The sequence below is a fragment of the Pan troglodytes genome, chromosome 8, assembly GCF_028858775.2.
Source record: "Pan troglodytes isolate AG18354 chromosome 8, NHGRI_mPanTro3-v2.0_pri, whole genome shotgun sequence".
Classification (NCBI taxonomy): domain Eukaryota; kingdom Metazoa; phylum Chordata; class Mammalia; order Primates; family Hominidae; genus Pan; species Pan troglodytes.
This window is the reverse complement of record NC_072406.2, coordinates 82,641,708-82,662,713: the sequence shown is the minus strand read 5'-3', so window position 1 is coordinate 82,662,713 and position 21,006 is coordinate 82,641,708. Positions and strand designations below refer to the sequence as shown.

General features: G+C 49.9%; 1 protein-coding gene across 2 annotated transcripts; it reads left to right on the top strand.

The window, feature by feature from the left end:
• Nucleotides 1-3,687: 3,687 nt before the first annotated feature.
• NODAL (nodal growth differentiation factor) lies at nt 3,688-13,389 on the top strand. 2 transcript variants are annotated; one of them, XM_024346415.2, is made up of 3 exons: nt 3,688-3,770; nt 9,830-10,527; nt 12,748-13,389. In XM_024346415.2, exons 2-3 carry the CDS (start codon nt 10,036-10,038, stop codon nt 12,898-12,900), a joined length of 645 nt encoding a protein of 214 aa, XP_024202183.1. In that variant the 5' UTR covers nt 3,688-3,770; nt 9,830-10,035; the 3' UTR covers nt 12,901-13,389. The 2 variants fall into 2 exon arrangements, with proteins under 2 accessions (XP_024202183.1, XP_521502.4); XM_521502.8 differs by lacking the exon at nt 3,688-3,770 and adding an exon at nt 4,120-4,326.
• Nucleotides 13,390-21,006: the final 7,617 nt, after the last annotated feature.

The window sequence follows — 21,006 nt, the reverse complement described above, 5'->3', positions numbered from 1 at the left end:
TGGGGAAGCAACGGGTTTGGGTGACAAGCAGACTGACCCTTCACATACTGGCTGTTTCCACTTGTAAATTTGTGGCTTTGGGCAAATTATCTGAGCTTCTGTTTTCTCATAATCTCTGAAGTGGGGATGAGGATAAAATCAATGCAATTATTAGCAGAATGTCTGGTGCATTAGGTGCTCAATAAATGTTAGCTATGGTTATTATTATTCATTTTACCTTAAACAGTTAGTGAGCGCCGGCCGGGCGCGGTGGCTCACGCCTGTAATCCCAGCACTTTGGGAGGCCAAGGCGGGCGGATCATGAGATCAGGAGATCGAGACCATCCTGGCTAACATGGTGAAACCCCGTCTCCACTAAACAATACAAAAAATTAGCCGGGCGTGGTGGGGGGCGCCTGTAGTCCCAGCTATTCAGGATACTGAGGCAGGAGAATGGCGTGAGCCGGGGAGGCGGAGTTTGCGGTGAGCCGAGATGGCACCACTGCACTCTAGTCTGGGCGACAGAGCGAGACTCCGTCTCAAAAAATAAATTAATTAATTAATTAAAAATTTAAAAAAAGAAGCTTCTGGTCCAGCATGGAAAGCATGCCGTCTTTTTTGTTCCTTCCCAGTCTCAGTGGATGAGGGTGCTCTGAGCTGAGCTGAGCATGTTTAAACAGGGACCACCTACACCCTAGGCCACATGGTGATTTGGTAGACCTGGGTTCTGGAATTGGCTTCACTGCGTCTGACTCCTGCACCTCCATCTAGTTGTCTGTGCCTTCCCTGTGCTGCCATCCTTGGAACCTGAGTCCTGGTCAGAGGCTCCCACAGCACAAACCACAACCTGTCATTGTTGTATTTATATGTGCATGACCTGGATGAGGGTGCCTTCTGCCTCTGGGGAGGGGTCTGACACAGAGGGCTGAGGCTGAGTCTCTAGGCTGGGGAAGTCAGATGACAACCATGGACCGCCCACAATAATACCCGCATGCATCATCCTCTACGGTGACATCAGGCTTTAGAGCTTGTAAAGCATTTTTACATTCATTTCGTTTAGTCTACATGGGAGGAGTAATCTCTAGACATGTTTTGCAGATGAGGAAACAATGTAGAGAGGTGGGTTACAAACTGCAACAAGAACCCTAGCCCATGTGGGTCCCAAAGTTGGCTGATCAGAATCACTGGAGGGCCAGGCTCATGCCTGTAATCCCAGCACTTATGGAGGCCAAGGCGGGCAGATCACTCGAGGTCAGGAGTTCGAGACCAAGATGGTGAAACTCCTGTCTCTACTAACAGTACAAAAATTTAGCCAGGCGTGGTGGCATGTGCCTGTAATTCCAGCTACTGAGGCAGAAATTACAGCTACTGAGGCAGGAGAATCACTTGAACCCAGGAGGCAGAGGCTGCAATGAACCGAGATTGTGTAACTGCACTCTAGCCTGGGTGACAAAGTGAGACCCTGTCTCAAAAAAAAAAAAAGAAAAAAGTATCACTGGAGTGCTTGTGAAATATGTAGATGACCATGCCCTCTCACCAAATTCTAAATCCGAAGGTCTGGGTCTGGACTTGAGAATCAATAGTTTGGCCGGGCGCAGTGGCTCACGCCTGTAATCCCAGCACTTTGGGAGGCTGAGGCGGGTGGATCGCCTGAGGTCAGGTGTTTAAGACCAGCCTGGGCAACATAGCAAAACCCCATCTCTAATAAAAACACAAATTTTAGCCGGGCATGGTGGTGGGGACCTGTAATCCCAACTACTCGGGAGGCTGAAGCAGAAGAATTGCTTGAACCGGGGAGGCAGAGGTTGCAGTGAGCCAAGGTCGTGCCATTGCACTCTAGCCTGGGCAACAAGAGCAAAACTACATCTCAAAAAAAAAAAAAAGGGAGTCAACAGTTTAACAAACACCAAGGTGATACGTATCTTCAGGCGAGTTCAGACATAGTGCCATTCACTGAATTTTTTTTTTTATTTTTTTGAGACGGAGTTTCACTCTTGTTGCCCAGGCTGGAGTGCAATGGCGCAATCTTGACCCACTGCAACCTCCGCCTCCTGGGTTCAAGCGATGCTCCTGCCTCAGCCTCCCGAGTAGCTGGGATTACAGGCATGTGCCACCACGCCCAGCTAATTTTGTATTTTTGGTAGAGACAGGGTTTCTCCATGTTGGTCAAGCTGGTCTCGAACCCCCGACCTCAGGTGATCTTCCCACCTCAGCCTCCCAAAGTGCTAGGATTACAGGCGTGAGCCACTGCGTCTGGTCTCACTGAATTATTTACTTGTTTTTATTTTATTTTTTTTAAAGAGGGTCTTGCTATGTTGACCAGACTGGTCTCAAACTCCTGGCCTCAAGCGATCCTCCAGCCTTGGCCTCCCATGTGTTGGGATTACAGGCATGAACCACCACACCTGGCCTGAATTATTTACTTAACACAGATTTTTTGAGTTCCAACGATGATGATGGTATATACTGTGTGACAGCAGGATGAACAAGACATTTCCAGCTTTAGGAAACTAACAGACTGTCCAGGGCTCATGTGGTGGACAGCCCAGGTCTCCTGAATCTCAGCTGAGGCCTCCAGCTATGTGGGACAGCCTCCTCCCCTAAGACAGAGGACAAAGGCTTGGAGCTCCTAGTTGAGCCTGCTGGGCCTTTCTCCATCTTCTAACAACCTGCTCAGGTCGCAGCCTATGGTTCTTTTGTTGTTGTTGTTGTTGTTGTTGTTGTTTTGTTTTTTGAGACAGGGACTCACTCGGTTGCCCAGATTGGAGTGCAGTGGCCCGATCTTGGCTTATTGCAACCTTCGCCTCCCAGGCTCAAGCAATCCTCCCACTTCAGCCTCCAGAGGAGCTGGGACTACAGGCGCACACCACAAAAATGCCTGGCTCATTTTTGTATTTTTGGGTAGAGACAGGGTTTCACCATGTTGACCAGGCTGGTCTTGAACTCCTGAGCTCAGGCAATCTGCCAGCCTCATCCTCCCTAAGTGCTGAACTTACAGGTGTGAGCCACCGTGCCCGGCCAGCAGCCTATGGTTCTTTTGAGCTAGAGGCATCCTGTGAAAGAAGTCAGGTGTATAGAGCACTTAGCACTATGCCTGGCGCTTAGTAAGTGTTCAGTAAGTGTTGGCCAGCAGCTAAGTGCTTGTCAAGGCTAGGTAGGTGGGGGGAGCTAAGAAGAGAAAGAGCCTTCAGGTGTAAAGGAAAACGGATGGGGCCAGACACTGGGGCAGGGATTTACATTTCTTTAAAAGTCATTCCAGCCCTGACTTGACTTTGCACCTGGAAGGGAGGAGGCCAGACAAGATCACTCTTGTGCAAATAAGGAAAGCTGGGCCCAGAGATCAAAGTGAGTGGCCCTGAGCCGACACCCAGGTCTTCTGTGGCCCTGCCACACCAGGCAGGGATTGGGGGATGTGGGCAACAAGGGTAACACCTTTCCTCCTGAAATCACTGGGGTGATGTCTGCCGGTCGGGGAAGAGCCTGATGAACCAGGATCACCCCGTTGGCTCCATCTGGCTCCAGCTTCTGCTGAACACGCCCTTTTCATGGGCAGAAGCCATCGTCCTGGTCCCTCCTGCCTTCTGTCTTCCCCAGGAAAGCACTTCAGTATTTGGTAGGGCCAGGGGTGCTCCCCGAGGCCATCTAGACAGTGGCCAGGGAGGCTGCGCCGGCCAGATTGTGTCAAAGTCTGCCTGAGAGCCGCGAGGATCCCTCGGCATTCTCTTCCCGCTTCTTGAGGAGCCTGCGGTCCATTTGCAGCCTGAGTGGAGAGGATGGGGCAGGGATCCCAGGTGAGGTCGAGTAAGGAAGTCGCAGTTCTGACCTGGGAATCTGCCGGGACAAGCCTGCTCTGTCTCAGCATCAAGGCCTTTGGTACCTAGAGGAGCAGGGTGCCAGGGTGTCCAGACCGGGCAAACCAGGAGCCCTAGATCCCGTCCCTGGAACTAGGTCCTCAGCCAGCTTTGCGGGCCTCCTCCGCACCAGGCTCAGGTCTCGCCCATCCCCAGCAGGAGGTCTCTCTGCCCCCCACCCTCCGGAGGGGGGTTATATGATCTTAAAGCTTCCCCAGAGGGAGGAAAGGTGGGGGCGGGGCGGCTGCTGAGGCCCAGGATATAAGGGCTGGAGGTGCTGCTTTCAGGCCTGGCCAGCCCACCATGCACGCCCACTGCCTGCCCTTCCTCTTGCACGCCTGGTGGGCCCTACTCCAGGCGGGTGCTGCGACGGTGGCCACTGCGCTCCTGCGTACGCGGGGGCAGCCCTCGTCGCCATCCCCTCTGGCGTACATGCTGAGCCTCTACCGCGACCCGCTGCCGAGGGCAGACATCATCCGCAGCCTACAGGCACAAGGTAGGCTGTGCCGCGTGCCGCGCCCTGCTGGGCACCCCCGGGGCGCCTCCGCCGCCTCCAGCCAGCGGACTCGGGAAGTGCTGTGGGTTGGGGGCTGCGGCTCCGAGCCGGGTTTGCAGCCGCCCGGGCGTCCCGAGCCCAGGGCCTAGCTCTGCGGGTGTCTCCGCGTCAGCAGGCTCGGGGTGCAGCGTTGGTGGCTGGGGGCGTATCCACGGCCGAGTCGGGAAGGGATTCTAGCGTTCAGGGTGTGTCCTCGACGGGGACCATTGTCTCTGGGTTTTGGTTTGGGATTGCGTGGAGTGCAGCGCGGAAGGGTGGGAGCTCCTAATCTCCACAGTCTTGTGAAGTTGCTTATCCCGGCGCCTGGGTCTGCGCATCTGTAGGATAGGTGTAATAAATAACACCTCGCCTATCAGACTGTGGAAAGCGCGAGATGACAATGCGCGCGAAACGCTCAGCGCAGTACCCGGCACAGCCACAGTCAACGGTCGTTGGTATTACTGTAATGGTTTGGTCTTGGCGATTTTTTTTTCTTTCTGCGAGTGAGGGTGAATGGGTCCCGGGGTGTGACGTCGGGAGTATCGGCAGCTGAGCTGGTAACATCGGGGATTCGGGCTCACGGCCCGGAGATCAGGAATGGGCTGTCCCGAAGTCGCGAACTGTGGCAGCCTTGGGTCCTCCAGCCGCGCCGGGGAAGTGTCAAGTGTCTCGCTTAACCCCGGGTTCGGGGCCATGATTTGCAGGGGAGTGGGTGTCAAGGACGGCAGGGATCTGAGGGTATCGCCCTCGAGGACCTGGCAGCGCGTTCTGGGCACCCAGCGCGGCGAGCAGGTGGGTGCTGCGGAGAGGGAGCCCCTTCCGTGCCTCAATCCACATTCCGCCGCCTGGGCAGCCGCGGCCGCCCACGCCTCCCTCCGCCTGGCGGGGCCAGACGGCCCTCCCTGGGGCCGGGGCGCAATCCACAAACGCTAATCTGATCCGACCTGCCGCCTGCCCGCCCCTTGTGACCTGGTGCCGGGGGCCCTTCGCTCCCGCGCCTGGGGTCAGACAGCCGGTGACCCTCTCCGGAAGGGTCATCTGGGGACCAGCCAGACCAGGGGACACCCTCCGGGGCGGGGCAATGAGAAATTTGCTGGAGTGCTCGGCCCCTCCACCGAAAAGCGGCCGGGGATGGGAGGGGGCAAAGAAGGGAGGGAGCGCTTTTCCAGTTCACTCCCTTCTGGAAAGTTCGAGATGTGTGCGGTGATGGACAGGCATCTGGAAAACTGGGTTCTAGGCCTCAAATCCTGCTTCCTGATTCCCTGTTGTCCCTGGCGCGTCTTGGTTTATCTGCCTTCCCTTCTGTAAATTAGGAGACTGCTCTCTTTCAGCTAAACACTGTTTTTTTGTTTGTTTGTTTTTTCTTTGAAACAGAGTCTCCCTCTGTTGCCCAGGCTGGAGTGCAGTGACACGATTTCGGCTCACTGCAACCTCCGCCTCCCAGGTTCAAGGAATTCTCCTGCCTCAGCCTCCCGAGTAACTGAGACTACAGGCGAGCGCCACCGCGCCCAGCTATTTTTTAATATTTTTAGTAGAGACAGAGTTTCACCATATTGGCCAGGCTGGTCTCGCCTGGTCTCGTGATCCGCCTGCCTCGGCCTCCCAAGGTGTTGGGATTACAGGCGTGAGCCACCGCGACCGGCCTAAACACTGTTTTTTAGTGTACAGCGGCATGTGGCACAGTTACGTTGTGAATTGGCCTCATTTTCTAAGAGCAGTGGGAAGAGCCCGCCTGGAGGGAGACTGGAGGAGAAGGGATGTCCTGGTCCCACTCCTTCCATCTTGGGTTTATTTAGAATAAGCTGCACCGCAGTTGCATGAAAGGGATGTTGGAGTCCAATTGGGTTTACATCTGTATCTGTTGCCGTTTAACCTTCACCTTGGACCTTCAGTTTTCTCATCTGCAAATGGTGAGATGAGAGGAACAGTGAGGAGATTTAGAGAATGCCTGTGAAACACTTGGCACACGGGAAGCCACTGATGGTAACGACCCTTATAATTTATGAAAATGTAGAGTGGGTGTTCAGTGTCAGGTCCTTACAGCCCTGCCTCACAGCCCTGTCTGGGGACGGCGGTGTCGGTGACTGGAAGGGAACCCAAGGGTGTGAGCCACTTTCTTCAGAACTAGAGGTGGGGCCGGGCACAGTGGCTTACGCCTGTAACCCAGCACTTCGGGAGGCCGAGGTGGTCGGATCATGAGGTCAAGAGATCAAGACCATCCTGCCCAACGTGATGAAACCCTGTCTCTACTAAAAATACAAAAATTAGCTGGGCATGGTGGCGCGCACCTGTAGTCCCAGCTACTTGGGAGGGTGAGGCAGGAGAATCACTTGAACCCAGGAGGTGGAGGCTGCAGTGAGCTGAGATCGCACCACTGCACTCGAGCCTGGCCACAGAGCGAGACTCCATCTCAAAAAAAAGAACTGGAGGTGGGCCAGGAGGACATCAGGGGCATCTGTGTGGCTAAGTCTGCATTCAGCATATGAATGGGTTTTTGGGTGTCCATGAACCCCTTCCTCATACCCACCTTAAAATCACATTTGTTGTATTTGGATGTGTTTGTTTTTTTCTGAGAACATTCCTACCTTGCATCAGGCACCAGTGACACCCACAATATTAGAACCCTTATTCTAAGATGAACCAGAGAACCTATCAGCCCTGTTCCAGGGCACCCTGGCAGCAGTGGGAGAAGGTAGGAAGGGTGGTGGAGTCACAGACTTCTTTCAGCAGGAAGGAGCAGCCTCTTCCCTACCCAGCCTTTCCCACTGCCCATCCTGTTCATAGGAAACTTTGCACCCCTGTCCAGGTCCTTGTGGCCTGTCCGGACACCTTCATTTCTAACTCTCGGACCTGGGCAATAATGAGGCAGCTGATGATGGCCAATGTTTATTGAACTTTGGTTGTGCTGGGCATGGCACATTACATGAATTATCTCAGTTAATCCTAACACCCCTGTGAGGTGGCTACTTTTACCATCTCCCTTTTACAGAGAGGGAAACTGAGGCTCAGAGAAGGAAAGTAGCCTGACCAAAGTCAAACAGCAAGTGACAGAATTTGAGCCATCATGGGGAGACTTGGGGGCCCCTGCTCTTAACCATTAAGCAGGAGTGCCTTCTTCTAAAAGAGTTGAGATAAAGTTTTTCTTTTTTCGAGACAGAGTTTTGCTTTTTGTCACCCAGGCTGGAGTGCAATGGTGCAATCTCAGCTCACTGCAACCTCCACCTCCTGGGTTCAAGCGATTCTCCTGCCTCTGCCTCTCAAGTAGCTGGGATTACAGGTGTGCACCACCATGCCTGGCTAATTTTGTATTTTTTTTTTAGTAGAGACAGGGTTTCACCATGTTGATCAGGCTGGTCTCGAACTTCTGACCTCAAGTGATCCACCCACCTCAGCCTCCCAAAGTGCTGGGATTATAGGAGTGACCCACCACACCTGGCCAAGATAAAGTGTTTTTAAACTCACCTCCCGAATCCTCCAGGTACAGGTGGCAGCAGTGGGTGCTGAGTAATGTTAGCCTCCTCCCCACACTTCTGGGGAAAGCTGCTAGTCAGGGGCCGGTTATTGCCTCCTGTAGGTGCTAATGAGGAGGGAAGTGGAAACTAAGTGAAAAAGAGCTGCTGGAGATAGGCTGGGAGAAGCTGCCATGAGGCTGAGATTGGGAGTGACCCCTTTACAATACAAGCTGGATTTCCCAGAGAAATTCACTTCCTCTCTGACCAAAGATGCTCAAGGAGACAGTCAATGAATAAACTGTTATGCAGCCAGCCTGGACCTACATCAGAGATCATCACTACCTCCAGAGTCTATTCACAAAGAGTTACAAATGCCCTGTCTTATTTCTAATGAATAACCCCAACTTTTATTTAGCAATAAACCTTCAAACCTCTTTATTTCTCTGGGTCCTTGTGATAATCAGAGAGGGTGGTACAGCATTATTCCCATCGCAAAGAAGAGGAAACTGAGCTTGAAGAAAGTTCATTACTATGTTTGTTGTTGTTGTTGAGACAGAGTTTCGCTCTTGTTGCCCAGGCTGGAGTTCAGTGGCGCGATCCCGGCTCACCACAACCTCCACCTCCTGGGTTCAAGCAATTCTCCTGCCTCAGCCTTCCTGAGTAGCTGGGATTAGGCGTGAGCCACCACACCCGGCTAATTTTGTATTTTTAGTAGAGACAGGGTTTCTCCATGTTGGTCAGGCTGGTTTCGAATTCCTGACCTCAGGTGATCCACCCGCCTTGGCCTCCCAAAGTGCTGGGATTACAGGCGTGAGCCACCGCGCCCGGCATCACTATTAAGTCACCTGAAAATCCACAAATCTGTGCTATTCCCAGACATCAGGGAAAATCAATCCAGGACCAGAATAAATGGAGTGTGCTCCCCTACTCCTTGTCATCCAGCTTGGGTTTGGTTGTCTTGGGTGTGTGGAACAGGGCTGGGTGTGTGTGTCTTCTGGGTGATGATCTCTGATGTAGGTCCAGTCTGGGCATCTAACAGTTTATTCATCTGTTGTCTCATAGAGCATCTTTGATCAGAGAGAAAGTGAATTTCTTTGGGAAATAATCCACCTTGTATTGTAAAGAGGCAACTCCCACTTTCAGCCTTCTGGAAGCTTCTGGGTGCATGTGATTGCTGTGTGCCCCAGGTGTGTGAATGACCTGGGACAGGAATGGGCGAGCATCCTGTAGGTGGGTAGTCATGCCTAGAAAGCCTTTAGAAACCTATTTGTAAGGTTGCCAAAAACTCTTAGGAACTGGGGGGTGGGTAGAGGGTGACCAGTCTTTGGCTTCTATTGCCTGTGGCTCCCTGAGAGCTCTGAGCTTTTCCATGATATTCACATCTAGCTCAAGGTGTCTGTAAAACAAGCCACTCTTTTTTTTTTTTTTTTTTTTTTTTTGAGACAGAGTTTCACTCTTGTTGTGCAGGCTGGAGTGCAATGGCACTGTCTTGGCTCACTGCAACCTCTGCCTCCCGGGTTCAAATGATTCTCGAGTGGCTGGGATTACAGGCGCAAACCACCATGCCCAGCTAATTTTGTATTTTTAGTAGAGACGGGGTTTCTCCATGTTGGTCAGACTTTATGTACGGGAGGAGACGGGAGGGGGAGATGCAACTCATCACATTTTTACTGACTGTCCTCTGGCTGTGCAAGTTATCTTGGAAGGGGGACTGGAAGAACAGTAACTCGGAGTCTGGGCTTGGCAGTTGGGCAAATCCAGATTTACCCTTGGCTCTGCCACCTTCCAAGAATGACACCTTGGTCAGATCTTTTAACCACACTGAGCCTCAGTTTTCCTCATCTCTAAAAGGGACTCGAAAATCTTACCAACTCATAGAGTTGGGGTGAGAATTCGAAGGTAATTCTATATAAGGTAAGGCCTCCAGCAAGAGCTATGGTGGTTGTGACGCTGACTGAGGCTGGGGGAGGCCCTCACTCACCCTCCTTCCTTCTTGGTTTTCTCCTACCCAGATGTGGAGGTGGATGGACAGAACTGGACGTTTGCTTTTGACTTCTCCTTCCTGAGCCAACAAGAGGATCTGGCATGGGCTGAGCTCCGGCTGCAGCTGTCCAGCCCCGTGGACCTCCCCACTGAGGGCTCACTTGCCATTGAGATTTTCCACCAGCCAAAGCCCAACACAGAGCAGGCTTCAGACAGCTGCTTAGAGCGGTTTCAGATGGACCTATTCACTGTCACTTTGTCCCAGGTCACCTTTTCCTTGGGCAGCATGGTTTTGGAGGTGACCAGGCCTCTCTCCAAGTGGCTGAAGCGCCCTGGGGCCCTGGAGAAGCAGATGTCCAGGGTAGCTGGAGAGTGCTGGCCGCGGCCCCCCACACCGCCTGCCACCAATGTGCTCCTTATGCTCTACTCCAACCTCTCGCAGGAGCAGAGGTGGCTGGGTGGGTCCACCTTGCTGTGGGAAGCTGAGAGCTCCTGGCGGGCCCAGGAGGGACAGCTGTCCTGGGAGTGGGGCAAGAGGCACCGTCGACATCACTTGCCAGACAGAAGTCAACTGTGTCGGAAGGTCAAGTTCCAGGTGGACTTCAACCTGATCGGATGGGGCTCCTGGATCATCTACCCCAAGCAGTACAACGCCTATCGCTGCGAGGGCGAGTGTCCTAATCCTGTCGGGGAGGAGTTTCATCCGACCAACCATGCATACATCCAGGTGGGATGCCAGGCGTGAGGGGGAGGGGAGGCAGTAAGCTGGCCTTGGGGGACAGGGCTCTAGCTTTGCTATTAAATGACTATGTTCCTGTATTCACAGTTACTCAAGCACCTCCAATGTGCCAGATCCTGTGCTAGGTACCAGGGATGTAGAGATGACCGAGTGTAACATCCTTATAGAGCCTGTATGGGGTCATGCGTCATTGGGTAGCCCTGAACACATTGTTTCCCTGGGACTTTATCCTTGTCTTTCATAAAATTAGGGGGTGGGGGTAGACCAGAGGGTCTCAGCACTTCCCTAGCCCTGGGAAAGGAAGTGCTAGGACTTTCTAGGAAAGGAAGAATCTGGACTTTGGGGACAGGCAGGCCTGCATTTGACTCCTCATTAGCTGTGTGATACTGTTTAGGTTGCTTATTCTCTCAAGCTTCAGTTTTTCCACCTGTAAGATGAGGAGGGCAATGCCATATTTCAGAGGGATGCTGTAGGGTTAATGAGATGACATGCACATGGCATGTAAAGCAGTTGCTAGGTAACAGGCATGTTTGGCTGCATTATGGGGCCACAGTTGGAATCACACTGTTCCAGCCACAGTATTTTGGTTGAGAATTGACTACCCATTCAACAGAAGTAGACAAGGCCAGCCAGGCGCGGTGGCACATGCCTGAAATCCGAACACTTTGGGAGGCTGAGGTGGGTGGATCACCTGAGGTCAGGAGTTCGAGACCAGCCTGACCAACATGGTGACACCCCGTCTCTACTAAAAATACAAAAATCAGCCGGGTGTTGTGGCACATGCCTGTAATCCCAGCTACTCGGGAGGCTGAGGCAGGAGAATCACTTGAAGCCGGGAGGCAGAGATTGCAGTGAGCTGAGATCATGCCATTGCACTCCAGCCTGGGCAACAGGAGCGAAACTCCATCTCAAAAACAAGAAAAAGAAGTAGACAAAGCTAGAGGCTGCCACTTGGTGCCACTAGTCAGCCTAAGGTCTAGGAGGTGGTGGAGGAAGAACAGAGCTGGTGAGTTAGGAAAGAGAAGAAGATGGAGAGAACAGAAAATATAACCTAATATGGTGGATCTGATGTTATAGGTGGCTCTGCCCTGCTGTCCAAGGTCATATGGGACCAAAATGTTTTCATTTTACTCCATGAAGTCTGGAATGAGAATCTCTTGGACTTGCAGTATATCCTCCATGCCAAGCCTCAGGCGGGATTCAGGGTCTCTGGGGAGCATGAGCACATGGGCTGAGGTCACGCAAGGGAGTCGCTGGGGGTACTAGAGCTTCCGAGGATCTGTCCTGAGCCTCACCCAGGCCTGCTGATTTTCATCGCCCACCTAGAGCACCACAAAGACCCAGACAGTCCCAATTGCCAACTCTGACACTCTGATCTAAAAAGATGTTACTAGACCACAGGGACAGGCCCTGGTTCCAAAACGCCAAGGGATTGTTCCTTTCCTCCTATTGACTCTCTCTGTCCTTCTCTGGCTGACAGCAAATCCCATAAGAATTTCCACATGACTAACTATTCTGCTTCATATTTCTAGAAGTAAACCAGGAGTTTCTTGGAATATTTTAAAAATTGGTATTCACAGCCGGGCACGGTGGCTCACTCATGTAATTCCAGCATTTTGGGAGGCTGAGGTGGGTGGATCGCTTGAGCCCAGGAGGTCAAGACCAGCCTGGGCAACATGCCGAAACCCTATTTCTACAAAAAATACAAAAATTAGCCAGGCATGGTGGCATGCACCTGTAGTCCCAGCTACACAGGAGGCTGAGGTGGGAGGATCACCTGAGCCCAGGAGGTTGAGGATGCAGTGAGCTGTGATCACACCACTGCACTCCAGCCTGGGCAACAGAGCAAGACCATCTCAAAAAAGAAAAAAAAAAAAGGTATTCCCTTTAGACTAGAATAATAGGAGAACATAAAAATTAGCTACCACTTAAAAAAAAAATTAGCTACTACTCTACCCAGATACATGTAATTTTTTGAATCTGTTTAAAGGCTGTTTTCACAAAACAAGCACAGAGCTAAAGGTAGTTTAGACATTAGAGTTCATGATATATTGGCAAGCTAATTCCTTTATGAAAATAATTTTCTGCTATTTTTGCACTCAGGAACTGACTTTAACTCCATAACTTTTTTACTCTTTACCCAGAAATACTACTATTCTGACCTGCCCATCAGGATGTGAATTGACACTCCCTTCCTTTCCTTTACAGAGTTTGCTGAAACGTTACCAGCCCCACCGAGTCCCTTCCACTTGCTGTGCCCCAGTGAAGACCAAGCCGCTGAGCATGCTGTATGTGGATAATGGCAGAGTGCTCCTAGATCACCATAAAGACATGATCGTGGAAGAATGTGGGTGCCTCTGATGACATCCTGGAGGGAGACTGGATTTGCCTGCACTCTGGAAGGCTGGGAAACTCCTGGAAGACATGATAACCATCTAATCCAGTAAGGAGAAAGAGAGAGGGGCAAAGTTGCTCTGCCCACCAGAACTGAAGAGGAGGGGCTGCCCACTCTGTAAATGAAGGGCTCAGTGGAGTCTGGCCAAGCACAGAGGCCGCTGTCAGGAAGAGGGAGGAAGAAGCCTGTGCAGGGGGCTTGCTGGATGTTCTCTTTACTGAAAAGACAGTGGCGAGGAAAAGCAAAAGTGCATGAGTTCTTTACTGGATTTTTTAAAAACCTGTGAACCCCCCGAAACTGTATGTGAAAGTTGAGACATATGTGCATGTATTTTGGAGGTGGGATGAAGTCACCTATAGCTTTCATGTATTCTCCAAAGTAGTCTGTGTGTGACCTGTCCCCCTCCCCAAAGATTAGGGATCACTGTATAGATTAAAAAGAGTTCGTCAATCTCATTGCCTCAGGCTGGGTTGGGGGAGCCCCACAGCTTTCTGGCTGGCCAGTGGCAATCCACTGGCCTTGTCCAGAGGCTCACTGGAGTGGTTCTCTGCTAATGAGCTGTACAACAATAAAGCCATTGTTTAGTTCTCCTGGGCCAGCTGGTGCCTGTGAAGGCAGAGGCAGGAACTCATCCAAGAGGACCGGCCATGTTGGGTTACAGAAGACATCCCTGCGTCAGTCTGCTTCGGCAGACACAACCTGAGTCTGTTAAAGTTGGTGACAATCCACCTCAGTCTCTCAATGTGTGCTATTAATGAGGCCTCTGAGCTTCCTATCCAGCAGTGGTGAAGGCCTTGCCCTGGGTGGCAAGATACTTGTTCTGTGGTCACAGCTCAGTCACTGGAAGCTGCGCGACCTCAGGTGAGCAATTCACTGTCCAGTCTCCACTTGTAAAAGGAACGCTGGTGAATCCTAATGCATTCATATTAAATGTCTGTTGTCAGGCTCAGAAGAGCCATGAGCTTTAAGCCGTAGACTGAATAGGAAGGGCTACCTTATCCCTATCTCCCTCTAAAGCTTATAAAGCCTGCTAAACCCAGTCCCTGCCACATGCTCTTAATCTAACCTTTATCGGCTCTTTTGTTACTCAGGGTTCTAAGACGGACTTAATTTCAGGTTCCACATGGGCAGCACAGCAAAAGGAGCCTGAGTGAGGCAGCTCTATCCCCAAAAACCCCTGACCACAGTTATCTTCCAGGTAAAAAGACCTCAAAGGCAGCAATTCTGGCTGGGTGCAGTGGCTCATGCCTGTAATCCCAGCACTTTGGGAGGCTGAGATGGGAAGATCACTTGAGTGCAGTAGTTCAAGACCAGCCTGGGCAACATAGTGAGAACCTGTCTCTGTTCAAATAAAACAAACAAAAGAAGCAATTCTGCTCTTAACAGCTTGATCTCATTGAGCATTGCCAAAGCAGGGGCACTTTTTTTGTAGTGTCATGGAGCAAAGGGGCCACTTTATTGGGAATGTGAGCCCACAGTATATCTACCCCATTCTGCTTTCCCAAGAAGCCTACCCACTTATGCTAAAGAAAATGATTCCAATCATTTGTGAACCCTGTTGAGCTCAGACGAACTCAGCTGAGGCTTTGGTTGAGTCAACACCATAGTCATGGCCCAGAAAGGGGCTGGATTTGCTGGAGCCAGGCCTGGGCTTGAGAAACCTCAGTGCCTTGATTCCACAACAAAGCTGATCCAGCTGTTCACTGCCTGGACTAGAAATAGACTGCCCAGATCCAACAATTCAGAATCAACAGGATTCTGCATCTGCCCATATACAGAACAGCAGAGCAGGGACAACCTTGTGAGGTCAGCTTGTCTGATCCCCATTCCTAAATGAGACCCCAGGGAGGCCTCAGGGCCTGACCACACAGCTAGGAGTGGCAGGGCCAAGAGCTGAGCTCTGGTCTCTTGAGCCCTACGGGCACTTACTGCTTAACAGCAACTAGAGGTTTGTGCTCACCTATCTTGGGATCCAAGCCTTAGCCTTTAGAACCAAACATTTGAACCCAATTACACTACTGAACTAGTTCTTAGAAGTGAACATCCCACCCCAGGACTTTCTTACATGGCTGGTGCCAGAGAGCGAAAGGTCAAGCTATTTGTAGCTACAGCTTGTGGGAGTGTTTACCGTCAGCTCTATTGACTCCAAGAACAAACTCTTGACGACAGGGCATTGCCTCATGTCAAATAAAAGTAGTGCACAAAGTAGTGAAACTCTGTGTTTTGCTGACCCCTGCTGAAAGCTCAGTGTTTGCTACGTCAGCAGCAGAGTCATTCTGTTACCTGGACAGAAGTCACTGGGGCAAAGGCTACCTACCCGAGCCTAGGGAATAGCTCCATGCTCTAGGCCATGTGCTTGCTGAAGGCTCTATAAGTCACTTTAAATACTACCTTGGAGAATTGTGTCCTGTCTGAACCTGGGATGTTTTCTGTTGTTTTGATATAGGATCTTGCTGTCAACCAGACTGGAGTGCAGTGGCACAATCATGGCTCACTGCAGTCTTGCCATCCTGGACTCAAGCAATCCTCCTACTTCAGCCTCCCAAGTAGCTGGGACTGCAAGCATGCACCATCATACCCAACTAATTTTTTAGATTGTTTTTTGTCAAGACAGGGTCTCGCCATGTTGTTAGGCTGGTCTCCAACTTCTGGGCTCAAGCTCTTGTCCTGTGTTGGCCTCACAATGTGTTGAGATTACAGCTGTGAGCCACTGCACCTGGCCTGAACCTAGGGTTTTAAGAGCACTCAAGAGTTATTTTAACTTGCTCTCAAGAAGTGCCAAGTCAGTTGTGAGTGGGAAAAATTGGACACATTACACTCCTTGGCTGAGGAAGTGGGTGGGCCTGGCAGTAGGTAAGCCTGGAGAAATTAGAAACATTGTAAGAAACAGAAACACGGGATCCATAGAGATGTGGGGAGTGGCTGTGACCCTGGGATAGCACCCCTAACCTGGGGTTTGTCTCCATCTTTAAGTCTTCCTTTTCGGGCCGGCGCGGTGGCTCATGCCTATAATCCCAGCACTTTGGGAGGCTGAGGCGGGCGGATCACGAGGTGTGGAGTTTGAGACCAGCCTGATCAACATGGTGAAACCCCGTCTCTACTAAAAATACAAAAATTAGCCAGGCATGGTAGCACGTGCCTGTAATCCCAGCTACTCAGGAGGCTGAGGCAGGAGAATCACTTGAACCCAGGAAGCGGGGGTTACAGTGAGCCGAGGTCGCACCACTGCACTCCAGCCTGGGCAACAGAGCGAGATTCAGTCTCAAAAAAAAAAAAGTCTTCCTTTTCATTAGCAGTAAGATCCTTACCTATCCTAATTGCCTTTAGGGCAGAGTAAAGGATGTAGGAAAGCGCTTTTAAGGTTTTGGTCCCATCTTCCCTTAAAGAGATCCTTTAGTCCTTCTATAGGTTCCATGAGTAGGTGGTAGCTGCAGTGCTCAAACCTGTTCCATTCCTAACTTACACACTTGGAGGGAAGAGGAGAGGGGGCTGAATAATCTCTGGGTGTCCATGTCAACCGGGCTGTGCTTGAGTCCCTTAAATACTGTTTACTGAGCTGAGTATACTAGGCACTGGGCTCTTTATGACATCAACTGGGCCTGACAACCACCTAGAAAAGTTGTTTCTTAACCTTATTTTAGAGAAAACTAAGGCTTGTAGAATAAGAATTCTGCTGGGTAATTCGGCTACTAAGCAGCACAGCTGGAACTGAAGCTGCCTGACTCCAAAGCCTGTGCGTGCCCTAAACCCCTAGACAGTTCCGATGGGAAAGCTTCCTCCAGTCCAGTTTTATTCTGTGGACCTCTGTGCACGTGAAATAATTCTCATTCTCAGGACTAATACACGAAACCCGCTGGATTAGTTAACAGCAGGGAATCTGACGCTCATGCAGCACAGCTTGGTTTGAGGTAACAGGCATGATGGACATCTAACCAGTGCTCCCAGGGGCACAGGCAGCCCCTCTTCTGAGAAAGGAAAAGTTGTTTGGGCTTCCTCAGGGCTGGCACTTAAGAGAAGGACATGCTTGGGTGCCGTCAGCCCAGCATATACATGTTCACCTGCAAGCTCCTGAGCACAGGACCAGGGTCATGCTCCCTGAGAGTCCCACCATCTCCTTTGCATACACAGGTCCACATTGACAAAGTGCATGCTCCGCAAGCGTGGAGAACTGACAGATAAAGAGCCAACTGCCTCTTACCTCTGCCCATCTCCCCCACCAACTGAAACTCCTGAAATGTGAAATAACCTTAGCAGGATTTTGCCAGAAATTTTTAAAAAATTAAAACACCAAGTTGATACTCAAGATCTTTACTGATTTAACTATAACAGCAACCATTGATGAGAATTTAATTTTTTCCTTAATTTCCAAACATCTGCTGGTTTGGAAGAATAGTTAAAATACAAAAACAACTGATCATGGAATCACACAGGACTGCCTCAAGGACTGCGTGGTGCCCTCTGCTATCCATCCACACACAGTGAAATGGATGGGAGGGATGAGGGAACAACACATCATGGGAGACAAAGGGAAGACCAAGGAAAGTGCTGGCAGTCTCCGCTTTTCCATTCAGAATGGATGGAACTGGGCCATTAGTGGCACTAAGACAGGGCAGGGCTATTTTTTTTTTAAATAAAATATTTTAAAGATGCATAAAATGGACACCTTAGCACGTGAGTGTCCTTTGGGCTCTTCAAGACACCTTCTTTAAGGTTTACCCCTGGAGTAGCAGAGGGTCTCCTCACCCAGGTGGAAAGAGATGGGCTCCATCTGCAGATGAAGGAAAGGCACTGGCGCACGGCACTCAGCAATGTAGATACAGGCACCAGGTATGAGCAGGATGGCTTACCCAGCAACCTGCCTCTTAGCTCCCTGCTAGTGTTCTTCCCTCCTCCCCGGTTTCCAGTTAAAAGTACCCTTGGCCTGGGCTTTAAAAAAAAAAAAAAAGATTAAGCTGGAGAGAAAGGGGATACACTTGGGCAAGAATGGATATTTTGTGCTAGATTCATGGAATTTTCTAAGTGTCCAGGAGTTTTGGTTTTAAGCACCGGCAAGAGCTCCCTTTGGAAATTTCAATGTGGCCAAATGATTATCAAGCATTGCAGCATCTCTCTGCCAGCCTCCCACCCTTAGAAAGGTGGCAGAGTGAGAGTTTAAATACCCTTGGAAATGTGTTTCATCTCAGTAATATTTCCACTGGGTATCCATGACATACAGTATGGTCTGCCAGGGCTGCAGGCAGAGAGCCATAAGCAAAGAGAATCCACAGACCCGCTGAACAGGGACTCATAAGCCTTCTCCTAAATCTAAGCTTTGCCAAAAGGTTATCAACTTCCAGGACCAGCCTAGAGAAATAAATTTAAATTCCAGAGAGTAGGCTAGGTGATGTAAGTGACTGACTGAAAAAACAAGTATCAATAACTCTTTAAAGTTTTCAGTTAGAAATTTCTGTAAGTTAGCCTCAAGAAACTCCACTGCTAAACTGGAAAACCATGACTAGGAACAGGAAGCGGCCCTGGGGTAGAAGCATTCTAAAGAATTGTGACCCAACTGCATCAATATCTGATTTCATCTTTTATTAAAAGCTGAGAGTTAAAGAACTGTAGGGATAACTAAGTCCACCTCAAAGTCCAGACAGAAACTGCCCTCCCAAAGAAACAATGTTTCTTTAAAACAAATACCACACCTTCCCAGATATTATGGGTAGGTAAGTGACTAGGTTTTGCAGATTAATCTATAGCTGCCCATGTGCATGTAGTCCAGAAAACACGCCAAGAAGGAAGAGCTCTGAACCAGACACAGAAAGGCAGTGTGGCTTCCTCGCTCAAGGGGAATGCAAAGGGCTAAGAGCCCTGGCTTCAAGCAGCTGTTATCCTAGATGAGGAAAATGCAAACAGATTCAATCTCTGGGATATTGCTGCCAACATGCTAAGCCCTTCACCAGTTGCCTTGATTCGAAGCAGTTCCTCTATGTATACTGGCTAAATGATGGACTCCGGCAGTGAAACCCACATACTCAGCAGGCTGCATTCTAATGAGAATGAAGGAATTTAACTAATGGTGTTTGAGCTGGAAAGGGAAGGTCTGAGAGTCCCAGTGAGCTGGAAACCCAAAAAGAGAAGACCAATCCACCTCAAAATAAGAAAGAAAAACAAAATTCATTTAAAGGTACTCTAAAGACGAGTTCTTTACTTCTGGAAGAAGTATCCTTTTCTTATAGCTCCCTCAACAGCAATACTTCTTATCCAAGTATACTCTCAAGCAAGCAGGGCTACAGATAAGAAAATGCTGGGAAGAGGCAGAGCATAAATCCAAACAAGAATTTGCATCTTTGGCCAGGCGCGGTGGCTCACGCCTGTAATCCCAGCACTTTGGGAGGCTGAGGTGGGCGGATCACTTGAGGCCAGGAGTTCGAGACCAGCCTGGCAAACATGATGAAACCCCATCTCTACTAAAATATAGAAATAAAAATTAGCCAGGCATAGTGGTACATGCCTGTAATCCCAGCTACTCGGAAGGCTGAGGCAGGAGAAACACTTGAACCTGGGAAGCAGAGGCTGCAGTGAGCTGAGATCGCACCACTGCACTCCAGCACCCCAGCCTGGGCGACAGGGCGCAACTCTTGTCTCAGAAAAAAAAAAAAAAAAAGAAAGAAAGAAAAAGATATTACATCTTTAAGGTCATCTGAAATCTCTAAAGACTTGGTTAGGAATGAGTGCCAGAAACACATAGCAGCCATTCACTAGAATGTCTTAAACTGAAAAACTTCATGTAAGTTTGTCTTTAGCATGAACACAAGACCAGTTATTTAAGAACACATTGCCATCAAGAAGCCCAGGAAGAAATGGGCATGCAGGGTTAACCTATGCACTGGATTTAGAGGAGCAATCAAGCATAGACATTTGTAATTCTCAGATGTTCCCTATTTTATTGAGTGGTTGCTTCCTGGGTGAGACACCTGACCTGAGTCTGTTGAGACTGGAGAGACCAGGTACCAAGCACCGACTCTGGTGGGAACCTGGCTTCCTGATAACATCATCTATTTCACCTAAATGTGAACTGCTTTCTTTTCTTCAGCTCAATAGCTTAACATCTAATTCATGTTTGCTCCCTTTGCTAGACAATCCCCATTCCAAATAAGACAGGTTTAGTGGCTCAGCTGGAAGGCCCCAGTTCCTTTTGCTAATTCCTAGCTACAGGAAAATAAAAGTGGTAACTGAGTCTTACAGACACCAAGTCTAGGATGTGCAAATAAGCATACTTGAGCTGTTGGTAGTTAGGCATATTATTTTCTACTACTCCTGGGAATTGCCATGTCTTACCACCCCTCTCAAAACCAGCAGGTAGCTTTGGGGAGTTTGCCTTCTATCCCAGTTTGGCTATGCACATCTTGGAGAACTGTTTTTGATAGCAATCTATCTTTCAGCTTATCTAGATTAAACCTACCTCCCTGTTGACCTACTTTCATCCCCAGTTGGGGTGTGGTGCTTTTAAGATATGTCCATAAATTCTTTGCTACTGCTCCATTGGGGTAGAGGTATGTGTAATTCCTCTCTCCTTGAGTGCAGGCTGAACTTAGTGGCTTGCTTCTAACAACTAGGATAAGAAGTGACGGTGTGTCCTTTCCAAGACTATGTCTTAAAAGGCACTGCAGCTTTCTCCTGGCCCTGCCCCATGATCTCTGGAATCAGCTGCTCAGGGAGAAGCCAGGTGTCATGGTGTGAGGACACTCATGCTGCCCTATGCAGAGACCCACATGGGAAGAAACTGAGGCATCCTGCCAACGGCCACAAAGAGAGAACTTGGAAGTGGTTTCTCCAGCTCCAGCTGACTGCAGCCCCTGTTCACATCTTGACTGTAACTTCATGATACCATGGGCCAGAACCATCATGTTAAACTACTCCCAAATTCTTAACCCACAGAAACTGACAGATAATGTTTACTATTTTAACATACTAAATTTAGGGTAATTTTTTACACAGCAATAGATAACTAATACAGGTGGAAGGACAAAACTCTTGGCTTGGAAGCCCAATACCTAGAAAGCCAGCTTCTCTGTATCTGTGCCCTTGAA

Excerpts from the sequence above, each read along its gene's own strand:
- NODAL (XM_521502.8), top strand. The coding sequence starts at position 4,134 with ATGCACGCCCACTGCCTGCCCTTCCTCTTGCACGCCTGGTGGGCCCTA. Across the intron at positions 4,327-9,829 it reads CCGCAGCCTACAGGCACAAG|ATGTGGAGGTGGATGGACAG; the intron begins GTAGGCTGTGCC and ends TCTCCTACCCAG. Across the intron at positions 10,528-12,747 it reads CCAACCATGCATACATCCAG|AGTTTGCTGAAACGTTACCA; the intron begins GTGGGATGCCAG and ends TTTCCTTTACAG.